General features: G+C 37.1%; 1 protein-coding gene across 1 annotated transcript; it reads left to right on the forward strand.

Annotated features, from left to right (window-relative positions):
* Positions 1 to 3,578: 3,578 nt before the first annotated feature.
* Positions 3,579 to 6,360, forward strand: LOC140160302 (neuropeptides B/W receptor type 1-like). Its single transcript, XM_072183575.1, is given in 2 exon segments — positions 3,579 to 4,684; positions 4,687 to 6,360. Coding segments are annotated over 2 exon segments (1,185 nt in total). The 5' UTR covers positions 3,579 to 3,819; the 3' UTR covers positions 5,007 to 6,360.
* Positions 6,361 to 13,739: the final 7,379 nt, after the last annotated feature.

A 13,739-nucleotide genomic window follows, 5' to 3' on the forward strand; every position in this document is an offset into this window, starting at 1 on the left:
TTCAACTGCCACTTTACTTTTCAAATCCCATTGAATTCTGTGCAAAAGATGTTGTTTTAGAATTGCCGGTGTGTCATTATTACTTGGTCGATTTCAGATCTAAAGTGATGTATGCATGAAGGATAATTCACACCTTCTGTAGATAACATAAAATGTGAAATCGACCGACTTTTTGAAGGTGTTTTTATAGTAAATATATCTGTCCAAATTCAAATTTAACCATGCACGTGTGTATGCAGTGGGCGGGTAGTGGTGTCATGTTCACTCACACAGCTGTGCTAACCGCAAGACTTGCTGGGAAATGCTTAAATCATCCTCTGATGAGAGCCAGTAATCCAGCAAAAAGAAAGGCTTGTTTCCTAGGGAAAGTTAAGTCTTCGCCAATGAATCTCCATACACTACTGCTGCTGTCGAATACAAATATCTCAGATTTGTAATGTTACTGCACTTTTCTAGTATGTTAAACATGAAATTGAAAACGTGTTCTGAATTTGTTGCAAAACAAACATGACTCCGCTTCCAAGACATTTAAACCATAGCCATTAAAATCACTGATAGAGTCATCCATTTGTTCAAAACCGCAGAATCAGAGATATATAGATATTAAATTTGTAAACTATAAAAGGCTATAATGCTAAGATAAAGATGTTCTGAAGATGCCATCAGTTACAAGCTTTAGTTAACTTGGTATGTTTTAAAGTAATAATAAACTATACTGCGCCAATAAAATATCCTTACACTTGGAAAAATAATCACAATTTCCAAACTGAATAATATTGGGGTAAATAGATGCACTACATAATCCTGCACATTATGACACCACATTGAATCCAATGTGACTTCAAGAAGCAAAGTTACAAGCATTTGATTAGACAAAGATCCAGTTTTAAAAGTGACAAACTGGCCTATTCAAAACTTCACAGACTAGACATCTGGTTTGAGAGTGGTGAATGGCTAATTTATGCGTTTGGCTTTAAACAAAAGGAACAAAAGAAAACTGAAACAACAAAAGAACTGACAAATAAAATGAAAGTTATGGAAAATATAGAGAAGTAAAAACTGAAATAAAAACTGCTTTAAATAACGCTTCATTGAAGAAACTGTGTTGTCTCTTTGTTTCGCTTGTTGGAATCTTTTTGCGCCTTGTATAGGACAGTTTGTCACTTTTAAAACTGGACCCTCGTCTATTCAATTGCTTGTAACTTTACTTCTAGATGTCACATTGGATTCAATGTGGTGTCATAATGTGCAGGATTAGATAGTGCATCTATTAAAAAAAACAAATTTGCCCCAATATTGTTCAGTTTTGAAATTGTGATTATTTTTCCAAGTGTAAGGATACTTTATTGGCGCAGTATATTTGAAATTATCTGAAACACGCACGGAAGCGCTACAATAGACCACATCAAATAAATTCGCCACATACATGACATATTCCGATCATCTTTATTACCATTATCGACATTTTACCATGATATCTATTTGTTTCTTATGATTACTGTAGGCATCATAATGTTTTATTCTAGGAGGTGGTAATCTATAAAGAATGACTTTCTTTATTAGCATTGAATGTTGAGTACATTATTCTAACACTTTATAACATGACACTTACTGATAAAAGCTAATAAATAATGTTATGGCAGTTATAAACGTTATACTGCTATAGTGATTGTAGCCATGTAATCAGTGTTGGATGCTAATATGATGACCACAATATCAGTATTATTATCATATTTGTTTGCTCAGCCGGTTAGTTTGACATAAAGTAAGCGTATGATTGATGATCATGATTAGAAGAAATACGAATCCGATCTATCTCTATTAATAATTATTAAGCAAAGTTGTCCGTCCCCTGAAGCTGAAAGCTGACATATCTTTTACCAAATGAAATGACTTTATCAAGTAAAAATCCATCAATCAAAAAAATATATTCTTTGCCTCACCTTGAACGTAACTCATATAACTCACAACACAACCTTTTTTTTCTGAGTTCGAATTCTTGTATTTAATCTGCATTATATGAATGCATTTTACGTTTAATATAGTTCACGCGACACGTCTATTTCTCCGTCACATTTGGAACACTATACCATTGGCATTGCACTATATTTCTTAAGGGAATTTATGTCCACAGATGTGCACTTTCCATGCAAATGTGGCTAGAGTTCATAATGGAATAAAGTGCGCAAAACGAATACGATACCAGTTCATTTACAACAAGAGCCTGTTAGGAAAAATTCGACTAAACATTAAGAAAGTTAGGCAAAATTCGACTATTGTTGATTTTAAGAATGATGTTGCTGACTGAAATTAATGATTTATTTAAAACAATAGTGATGTCACCGTCATAAAGTATAGTTTGCATATTTGGCTTTGTCTGCTTGTTGCGCCTTTTACGCATGTATAGTAACCAAGGTAACAGCATCGGACAGTAAAGACATAAGTGCAAATTGAATTTACTAAGATGATATTGGTAATTGGGTTTTTTCGGTATTTACTTACCGTGAGCATCTATTTAATCGACGCTTTAAAATTGTACTGATTAGTATTCCCATTCAAGCAGCAGTGTCTTGAATTGACACTGAGAGACTAGCGCGCAATGAGGCTTTTCAATTATTTTTAGAGAATAAAGGTATAGTTTTTAGTCGCTGGAGTGCATCTATCGGCTCATATAACACGGGCGACATCGTTATTTTAAGCAAAACAACGAGACGAAGCCGAGTTGTTTTACGCCAAAAATAATAATGTCGCCCGTGTTATATGATGCACGACAGCGGCTAAAAACAATACCTTTATTCTCATTCTTAAACACTTCAATTCAAATAAAAATATCATAAGTATTACAAATTTTAATCAAATTAATTCCTGCATTTTACAAGGATTTACCTAGGGTTTAAAATCGATCAGTCCCGTTGTTGATATGCGCCTCCGATTGGTTCAAATAGCGAGTACGCGTATCACGTCGATGCACACACACTGATCAAGATGTAAATGTTTGTAAGGAGTTTCATCCGATGACACTGTACTGCAGTCGAATACAAATAATGACCAATAAATTCCCACATGACTTGGCCCTATCTCCCAGACACCAAGCTTTCAATAATTGTATCACACGGGGGTTTTGTTAAGTGGCCTGAAGAAGTATGGTTAACGCAAGAAACGTTTGTTGATGTTTGTAAAGAGCAACCGAAAAGAGAGTTGAATTAACAACACGTTCGATATTCAGACATGAATCTGGCGGCAATAGACGTGTGTGTACATAAGCTCGACCATACAGCGGAACACAAAACACACATCAAGAGGAAGGTTTTTGTGTTTGGATGACTTGTTTTCTGATAATCGCGCGTCATTTATTGGCCTTGATAAGAACCCATCTTCACGGCGATAACATGTAAACATGCTGACTAGTGTGAAGCAGTACCGGTACACTAAGAAACAACTCTGCTGCCACACTATTTCAGTCAGCGCTGTTGAAACCGAATGGTATATGCCAACCAATCAAATTGCGTTCTGCGAATTAATATCTACTACACTACTACACTATTAAAGCTTTGGTAGCACGCCACGATACGCCGCTACCCTGAAGCTCTTATTATTAAACGGAACTCAGATCTTCCACTTTCGCATTGCCATCTTTCCTCAACAAGACGTAATGACAGATATGTGCTATATATCCGCGGGAAGTTTAAGTATAGATGTTACGAGAAAATGTAGAACATTGAGATGACAAAATATTCTGTAATAGTTTTGTTGAAAGTTAACGTTGTAATTTACAAAGCACCACGAATGTATTATGTGTCATTGAATACATAGTGCACAATGGATGGCACTCAACCAACTCGATTTGACGATCTGACAACAACATTGACTTCTAACTTTGGTATAGAAGATGATCTGTGTGCCGATGTAGAACTTATTATAGTTCAAAATGCTACTGAAGCAGATACACACACATACACTACGGGTGTTATGCTATTTACAACTATTTGTTTACCAGTACTACTAATTGTTGGAATTGTTGGAAATGTAGCCTTTATATACGTGGTGTTGAGAGCACCGCGAATGAAAACTATAACCAACTGCTACTTGGTATGTTTATCAATCGCTGATTCACTATTTTTAGTGAGCGCTATTGGAAGTAAATTATGGATGTTCATAAAATCTCCGGTGACGGCTGATGATGGTCCACTTGGTGCCCCAGGTTGCATACTTGTAAATTTTGTATCCATAACTACATACACTGTTTCACTTATTTTTATTACTCTTGTGTCGCTAGAACGTTTTTGGGGTGTTTGTCGACCTCATAGAAAACGTGACTCACATCGAAAGGTATCTATCATTGTCACCGTATCAACCGTACTATCTGCTATGCTTTCTGCTACATTTATGCCTAGTTTTGCAGCTGTATCAGTGGAATGTTATGTATGGCCAGATGAGCCACCTTACAATACATGGCCAAATGTGAAAATCTTTTGCGAACCTATAAAACGGTGGCACGATCTGTACACGAATGGGTCGCAGACTATTCCCTTCTTTATATCATTAGTAGTAAATGTGGTTTTATATGACCGAATCATCCGAGGTCTCCACAAATCAATGAAAAACACACAAGCCAAAATGTCAGCCAGAAAAGAACGTGATGCTAAAACAAGGAACCAGGTGGCGAAGATGTTAGTAATTAATGGCGTGGTATTTTTGTATGCTTAGCACCATTTGAAGTCATGTCACTGTTCTGGATGATTGCGGAACTTCGTGGTGGCTTGTTTCTTGCACCGACAAAACTGATTATTATTATGCTCTATATTTCAAGAGCTATGTCCTATCTCAATAGTGCTGTGAACCCTTTCATTTATACAGCATTAAGTGTGAGATACAGAGAAGCATTCAAGTATGTTTTCATTCCAGCTAGATGGAAGAATATTGGATATAAAGCCTCGACTCTAAGAAATACAACACATAACCATGACAACAACGCTAGTGTTATTTCCTTTGAATCGAAAATTTAAATTGCTATTTTTATCTACGTTTATTACTTCAAAAGGATCAAAGACATGAGGATATATATAAATCACCCAACTCTACAAAATATATACAATACTGCAGCTAGTGATTTGGATCGAAACTGTGACTTGAAAAGTGTTCAATTTCTAAAGTAAAACTGAAAAAGGGGTGGAGAGACACAAATCAGAAAATTAATCAGTGTGTTGATGGAAGTTGATGGATCTTTATTAAAGTCCCTACACATGGTAGGAACGAAAGGTTGACAAACATCACTTTCTATTACCTAGATCACGGGACCCAGAGACACCATTTGTGTTGCGTGAACGTGCTGTTTGGGAGGATACGAGGCAGAATTCATCCATTGTTATACAATTTGACTGGTGATATGAGCACGTAAGATGTACCGAATTACCATGATCATACATTGGTAGGGCAATAAACGGAATACTAAGAGCTCATATTTACACATGGTGCTGATATAATACACAGGAGACAAAACGTTGAATGCTGTTTAAAGGATATTAGTGTCACTTCTCTATTGCTGCGTAAATTACTTTATCACAAAAACAGTTAAAATTCGGCATTAGCTTGAACACACAATGGTATTATCACTAAACACCATTTATTCGTGGATTAAATCTCACTGGTTATGTAAAACATGGTACTCAATTGGTTAGGCATTAAAGACCCATTCAGTGGTTTGCTCATCGGGAGGATCGTACAAATCATCAAAATTCAGGTTTTTGCACGTTTGTTGGTGTCATAGATGTGCTAACATAACCTGCTTGTGGTTAAGCTGAAAGCCGTGTATTAAAGACGATGGAAGACATTTTACACGAATCTGTAATTCCACTAATAAGAGAAGAGAAATTAGATACATGTATTTGAATGGGGTTTCAACTTTGTCAATACTAATATTTTCTTCGTTTGTTGCCAAATTTTTCATTTCAAAATTACAATTTGAATGACTTTTCTTTCACTTTAAGGCAATTTATAAACAAGTTTTTTTTTACACTTACGATGGAAATACTGAATGGGCGTTTAACACAAGTACGTTTGGCATTGCTCTGCCTCAACCACACATCTTGGTTTAATGTAAAGATTGCGTATATCTATCTTTACATTTGATAGCATTTGATAGGAATATCATTTGTTTAATCCTTCAACAAACTGATATGATAATGTTATTACGAGTGTTATCAATGACCCAATTGTTAGCCAACGATTTAATTACACATATCATTATATGTTTCCACATTTATTCAACGAGATATCCGTCAAGGACAGAGACAATGGTCATTTGATAGTCAATTTAACTCTTTCCACGCGGGTTTCGGCTGCAGACGACAAGTTTCAATTTTTTTTTACAAAATTCAAAAATTTCTTCTAAATTGTAAATTTTCATGACCATATTTGAATTCAGCATACAAAATGAATCAAAATGAGTACAAACAAGCCTAGTGTTGGTTCAGTAGTTCTTAAGATAGCTCTTGAAATTGTGAGAAATCACGGACTCTTCTTTAAATGTTTACAATGAATTGACCGTGACAGCATATATGGGTCATAGGTATGGCGTATTGTATTGTCACATCACCAGAGCACTGCTAAGTTAAATTAAAATTTTCCCCAGATCATATGTTGTCATAATACCCGCAGTGAACATTTGTAGTATAGTGTTATTAATATGCGCTACGCATTTATTGTCACTCAACAAAATTGTAGAGCTGGAGCAAATATTTGAAGTCTTTTAACAACGCTAATAATCGGTAAGGTATACACAGTGGTAACGTTCGTTGGTTAATCACCAATTAAAATTCTCATCTTTTCAGTGTCGTGAATTCCTAAGAGAAAGTAAGATATCAAACCTAATAAGATTGCTTAACGTGTTAGACCAAAGCCCAATGGTATCATACATAGTATTTTGCCTCGGTCTTGGCTATTACTCTACTTTATCTTGTTGTTAAAATGGGTAATCAGGTCAACTTTATAAAGAACTGCAATGTAGGGTTTACGAGTGTGCGTGGTAGTTACTTACTATGTGTTATTTAATAGTGTGCAAAAGTTGAGTGTGGGGGGTGTGTAGGGGTGCGTATGAGGTGGGTGTATGCGATGGGGTGCGTGTGCAGTAATTTATGATATAATTCGATGTTAAAGCCATATTATAACATTTGCTGAGGAAGACGCCCAATATTTTGTATCAAACTAACATACCCTGCAAAAATCAAGACTCTAGGTGCTGTAGTTTAGCTACAATCCGAGATTTTGAATAAAACGCAGGAACCGTTTTATTATTACGATGGAAATATTAGTCTAACGTGTACTCGATTTTCACAACACAGTATAGTTTGCTATACAAAAAACGATTCTCTTATAAACTACGCACAGTTTCCACCTCGATACACCTGAGCACACATTTTCGTCCAAGAGCTTCCAAGCAAGCAGTGCAATTGTCTCCACACAGTCTTTGATTAGCCTACATGGTTGAGCGCATAGCATATATGAGCTGTGGAGCTTCTAGCTGGATAATGGGCCTCTGTGATTGGTTTTTGTCGAAACCTCAAGTGTTCCCTTCATCCAATCATAATTGTTTTTATATCAAACGAAAGCTAACACTTCCCCCAAGACACTTTTCGTCATTACAGATAACGCAATTCAGTGTAAGGCGAATGTGGTATATCTGTTGAAAATTACCTATCCAAGCACATTTTTTGACCAAAATGTAAGTTTTAAAAGTCAAAACCTCACGTGTTCCTTACAATATTTTTCAAATTTTATGTCATGTCCATATACTAGCGTCATTAGAATGAGCAATGGCCAATTCTCTTTAAATTGCAAAATCTTGTGCAAAAAGTTACTACATGTATTTTCGCCTGTTTTGTCATACGGTTGTAAATTCAATGAACTATGACTTTGCTAAAGAGCACTTACAAATTGATATGCATGTACACCCCGACACACAGTATCGTGTCATAGCACAACAGAATGGAGTGACACACATTGACGACATCGGCGCTGGTAGTAAATTCCAATTGTCTTTGCTTTACCTCAGTTGTTCAGCTGAGAATTAAAAGGGGACATATCTGACAGTAAAAGGTAACATTTTATGGAAAAGAAATACTAATCTATATTTTTATGGAAATGTTATAACATGGATTTAAACAAATGTCATCTTTCCTGTTTCAGAGTCAAGGAAGATTTTTAATTTAACTGAGGTGTGTGGGGTGTGTGTGTTGGGTATATGGTCTTCGAGTCTGGTGTATGTGGGGTGAGTGCATGTTTGTGTATTATCGTGTGGGGTGTGAATGATTTTATGCAAGCTTGTGCAATTTGTAACATTTCCATGAAAATAGATTTGCATTTTCCTTCCGCACAGTGTTACATTTCACTGTCAGATATGTCCCCTTTAAATTGTGAAGTAAACAAATGAGGTAAAACAATGAGAATCGCTATTTATGTTCCAGCACCGATGTCGGCAAGACGTATCACTCCGGTGATTGTCACTGAGGTCAGTCAGCTTGATGGGTGATGAACCCCGGCGGTTTGAGGTGATAAACATCCCGTAAGCCATGTAGGTGTACAGTAGTATGAAGATCACGTACGCATTTGACTAATAAAGCCTTGCATGATTTGGTTAGTTTGTTAATTTCAGAATGAAAAACATCGAGGCGTCCTCCTCAGCAAATGTTACAATATTGCTTCGCTATAGGCGAATGACCCGGGGGGGGCACTGTAGTGGTGAAGGGGGGTATCAGGCGCGTCCGTAAATTCACGTAAAAAGGGTATTTTTTCAGACTGGGGCACGTTACGTGCGTAACGTGAATAGGGTATCAAATTCATGAAAAATTCGTGTAAAAGGGTATGTTTTTGGAGCTCTTACGTACTTAGGGTAGTGTTGCCAAGTTTGGGATTTTGTGCTTTCTCCTTCATTAGCTTTCATTCTTGAAAAGTGAAATAAAAATCTGCGGTCTTTTCTCCCTACTTCAATGCTACACCCCAAAAGCCAGCCTTCCGCGATGACAGATCCCTACTGGCCCAGCTAGCATACTAAACACGAGGTCCCTGGCCAGAACATACAACCAATCAGCATGCATTATGCCTTTTTCTTAACTGTGGAGAATATGAGGAAAAATATAAGAGACTTTCCAATTGGCTGAACCTCTTTAAACTCATCAATATTCATGTAGTCTTGATAAGCTTCCTGCCCAATGCAACCACGAACTTTGTAAACAAGCTGTGTGAACGAACTTTTGACATGTGTTACATTTTACCAGGGTATTTACAAACACGCGGATTGAATAATTTGGAACTATTTGCTGGCTTTCCTTTAATATAAATCAATGAGTTTCAGTATTGGTTGGATTTACCACTAAATCCAGCATGATAATTAATGCTCTAGGATGTTTTAAATGGAGACGAAATTAGGAAATAGACCAAGCGAGACTGCCATGTTTGTACTTCCAATTTCATAATGCATGGTTTGCAATCGCCATGGTCGTCATTTGCGTTGGACTTGCAGTTCAAAATTCTTGGAAATGTGGAGAATTGGGTACATCCCAATCCCAAAAAATAAATTATAATATTTCAATCCAAAGGGTTGGACCTGTGATCCAAAAAGGGGAAATTATTGGCACAAAAATCTTGAGAATATTGGACATACTGCATGACCTGCGAGGTAAGCTTTAACATGTTTCTTGAACCAGACTCTGGCTATGCAGAGCCGCCGGTACATCGACAAAAATTAAAAGTACCTGTTTCTGTGTGTTTACTTGTTTAGGGGTAATAATTGCCTAAATTACTTGTTTAGGGTTGGGTGAAAGACAACTACTTGTTTAGGGTAGCAAATCGTGCTACTTATACTTGTTTAGGGGTGAAAATTTCAGTCTCAGAAATACTTGTTTAGGGTGCTTTTTGAGAGTCCACGGACGCGCCTGATACCCCCCTTCAACACTACAGTGGCCCCCCCGGGCGAATGACAGAATAGGCGAATGACATGTGGCAAACATGGTCAGTTACCCCTGGGATGGACGATTTGTAGCGTGTGCATGGTTACGAGGTATGGGTACGAGTGAGTGATACGAATTTGAAGATTTAAAAAAGCTCATGTCAAATTAAAGATATTCTTATCAAAATGAATATTTTTCCTTATTTCTTTTGTATGTATCATTGAATTGTGCTATAAGATACCCCTTTTTGGTAGATGTGTGCGTTCTCGTGTGAGTATATAATTGCAATGCACGTTATAAAAATGGACCGCTATAATACTGCTGGAGGATTCCGGGTATAAGGTAATGCTGGTTTCATACTTTCCTGCCGCTTGCCGCTTTGCCGCTCATCGATGATTCTGCTTCACTGCACAGTCGCACCAGAAACGCTAGCCGTGACCAGCGGCAAGCCGATATATCAATCACTCCTTCGCTTTGCTCAATTGGCAGCATCGCTAGGAGTTGAATTCAATTCAACTCGGAGCGGTGCCGTTCAGAGTCTTGCCCCTGCCGCTCGGTGGTGTGCCGCTCCGCTTTCAGAAAATTACAAGCGGCATGGTGAAGCGTCACGTCGCTCAGCGGCAAGCGGAAGGAAATATGAAACCAGCATTGAGTCAAAGTCATGCCAACTTGTTATGTTGAGTTTGCCACTGCTCTGGTACAACGGGGTTTTACCTTCACAGCACAATAGTATGCCAGTACCCATTTATAAACCTAGGTGGAGAGTGATAAGTGAGGATAAGAGCACAACACGATAGCACCAACGCCGGGGTTCGAACCTGCAGCTTTCTGATTATGAGTCCGACTCATACCACTAGCTCGGGTATGCATCTACTTATCCGGACACAAAACATGCAAAAGATATTGTCATAGAGGTTTGGAAAAAGTGTTTGCTATCGCATCATTGGTATTTCCTACAACTCTTCATATTAAACAAGTATTATTGTTGCTAGTGCCAAGGAAAATCCAGAGAAGTTCTCAGAAAAGCCCAATGTTTTGATAGCAAACACTCCGGTTGGAGCCGGTTTCTATTGTTCTAAACAATGGAACGCGGTTCAATCGCCGGTAAACGCTGGTCAACCGGCGGATGAGTTTTGATTTCATCCCTAACAACCGAAATGAACACATAAAAAATAACCATTAACTGAACGAGCCCAATCAAATTAATATGAAATTCTTGCGAAGTTCCTTATCAAATGGTCAGGAAATAATTGCTCAAATGAAATTTGGTGTGATTTGGGACTCTAAATTTTTGAGAGCAGTCCATTTTTATAATGTGAAACCGATGAAAAATTTGTTTGGTATGTTGCGTGTTTTTAGTGTGTGTTTCGTGTTTATGGTATTCGAAGATTTCGCGACTGAAAAATTAAAATTTTAACCGATTCTGCATCACTTAAGGAACTAAAGGTGCTTTGATAAAAAAAAGATAACAGTACCAATTTGCATATTCTCATAATATGAATGAAGGTATACAATTTATGCTTAAGTGTGCGTAAGCAGTGTTTAAAGTGTGCGTGTGTAGTGTGTTACAAGTGTATTTGAGTATATAAGCGGATCATTTGTAAAGATTTTTCATTATACTATTAGCCTAATTCTGCTGGTTATTTACAATGTTGTTTTGCTATTTTCGCGTGGCTGTTAATTGTATGGTGATTAATAATATAGTGGAAAAGTAGCATAATGTCACTTGGGCAAAAAGATACCAAGCTGCGTATGCATTGATCCTTGGAGCAATTTGTTAATGTTGCAATCGCAAAATGTCATCACAACACCGCCGATAAAAATTGACATCTTAATATTTTGTTTTAATCTTAGTCGAAGCTGCAATTGCAAAAAGCTCTTCTATGATATAGAAATTTACAAATGGAGCGGAAGAGCAAACATCAAAGTAGGCGGAAATGATGATATCAATCTGATTTCATAGTTCCTCGCTGGCGATGTATGATTAATGAAATCAACCATTCAGCTTAATCTTTAATTGTTGTTTTGAAATGTACGATTACGTTTATTGGCTTAAAAATGTAATTGATGATCACCAGAATACGAACTCAGCTTTGCTACCTGAAACATTTCAATAAATGAAAGACCATGCATTAAAGTGTTCTGACAAATAGACTTAAAGCATTTGTCAAACTGTATTTTTTCCAGTAGATTAAAGGAATACAAAATCCTTTTTAGGAATACGTTTAAATGTTAAACTCCATTTGTGACAGTGCAAAACAGTGGAAACATGTTAGCGTTATCTGAACAATCTTGCTCGTATTTACCAGTACAGCAGTGTTTGATTTGTTTTAATCTTAGATAAGGGATGAAATATTAACTCGACCGGCGGTTGACCGCCGGTTCCATCCTCTTCCGTTCGATTTCTATTGTTCTAAACAGTAGAAACCGGCGGATCCGGCGGGCAACCGCCGTTCGAGTTTGTATTTCATCCCTTATCTAAGATTAAAACAAATCAAGCACTGCTGCACTGATCCGTATGTTGGCAATCATTGGGTCGTGATCCAACAAAACAGTCGATTTTGCTTTAATTGACTATGATTTTTACCAAATTTCCCCAATATTTCAATTGCGTCCAACAAGTAATCATATCTGATGTTCTCTGAACAATGGCCAATTTATGAAACGAAGAATAGTAACGTCCGTATGCGATCTATACTTAAAATTGCTCGGCTTATAATTGGCGAAAAGTATGTGCTTTTTGTTACCGGGCGCGTCAATAAAGTTCCAACTTACGCTCGCGTAAATTCACATAATATAAGCGCGCGCCAGTCACGCACTACGCTACAGGCATCTAGCGAAAGTGCTGCCCCAACTGCTTGCACGTCATTTTATATCAATACACAATGTTATGAGCCTCTTTTTTAGCCAAACTTTATGGTCAGCTGATAACATCGTGGATTGATATATAAAATAGCAACAAACTGAGTGCAACAAATACGAATTGTGTGACCGATTCGCGCTTTTGTGAATTTCCTCGGTCATAAGTTGGAGCTTTATTGACGCACAAAGTAACAAAAAGTAATAGCAAAAACCGAACTATTCTTGCCGATTACGAGTCCATCATAGTAATTGCCGTCGTAGTCAAAATCGACCCTTGTCAGATCAACTGGTTCATGCTATCTGTGCTCCGAACCACGCTCAAAATGATCACAACACAAAGTCAATGGGTTGTGAACAGGTGCAAGTGTAAACCAGTAACTAAGGTATGACGTATTCACTGCGACGGCGAATAGTTCAATTTCATACATGCACCATGGGACGGACTAATTTTCTGCTGTGAAATTACCCTCACTCGGTCACGACCCAAGCCGCCAAAAATAAGACATTTGTGATGCGATCAAGCAAAATCAGTCGGAACTCGGAAATATTAAATTTTGAGTTTCTTATAGGATAGTAAAAAAACATTTACAAAGATGCACTTTGCGGAGTTTCCAAAACAATAGGAATCAAAAGAATCTCAAAATCAATATTTACGAGTTCCGACTGATTTTGCTTGATCGCATCACATTTGTTGAAAACCTCAATACAACAATTTACTTAAAAAACAAATCTATTTTAAGATTTATTAATGTATTGTACTACGTTCTACTAAGATAGAACCACACATTGGGCTATTCAATTTAAAATAAGTAACATGTTTGCTTTATACTATTTTCTAAAAAAATATAATTGTTTTTGTTACAAAATCATCTTGTTTTGGTACTGCTACATTTCACTTCAGTCAACCAATGACGCAAACAAATACTGTTACAT

The sequence above is a fragment of the Amphiura filiformis genome, chromosome 9 (assembly GCF_039555335.1).
Source record: "Amphiura filiformis chromosome 9, Afil_fr2py, whole genome shotgun sequence".
Taxonomy (NCBI): Eukaryota; Metazoa; Echinodermata; class Ophiuroidea; order Amphilepidida; family Amphiuridae; genus Amphiura; species Amphiura filiformis.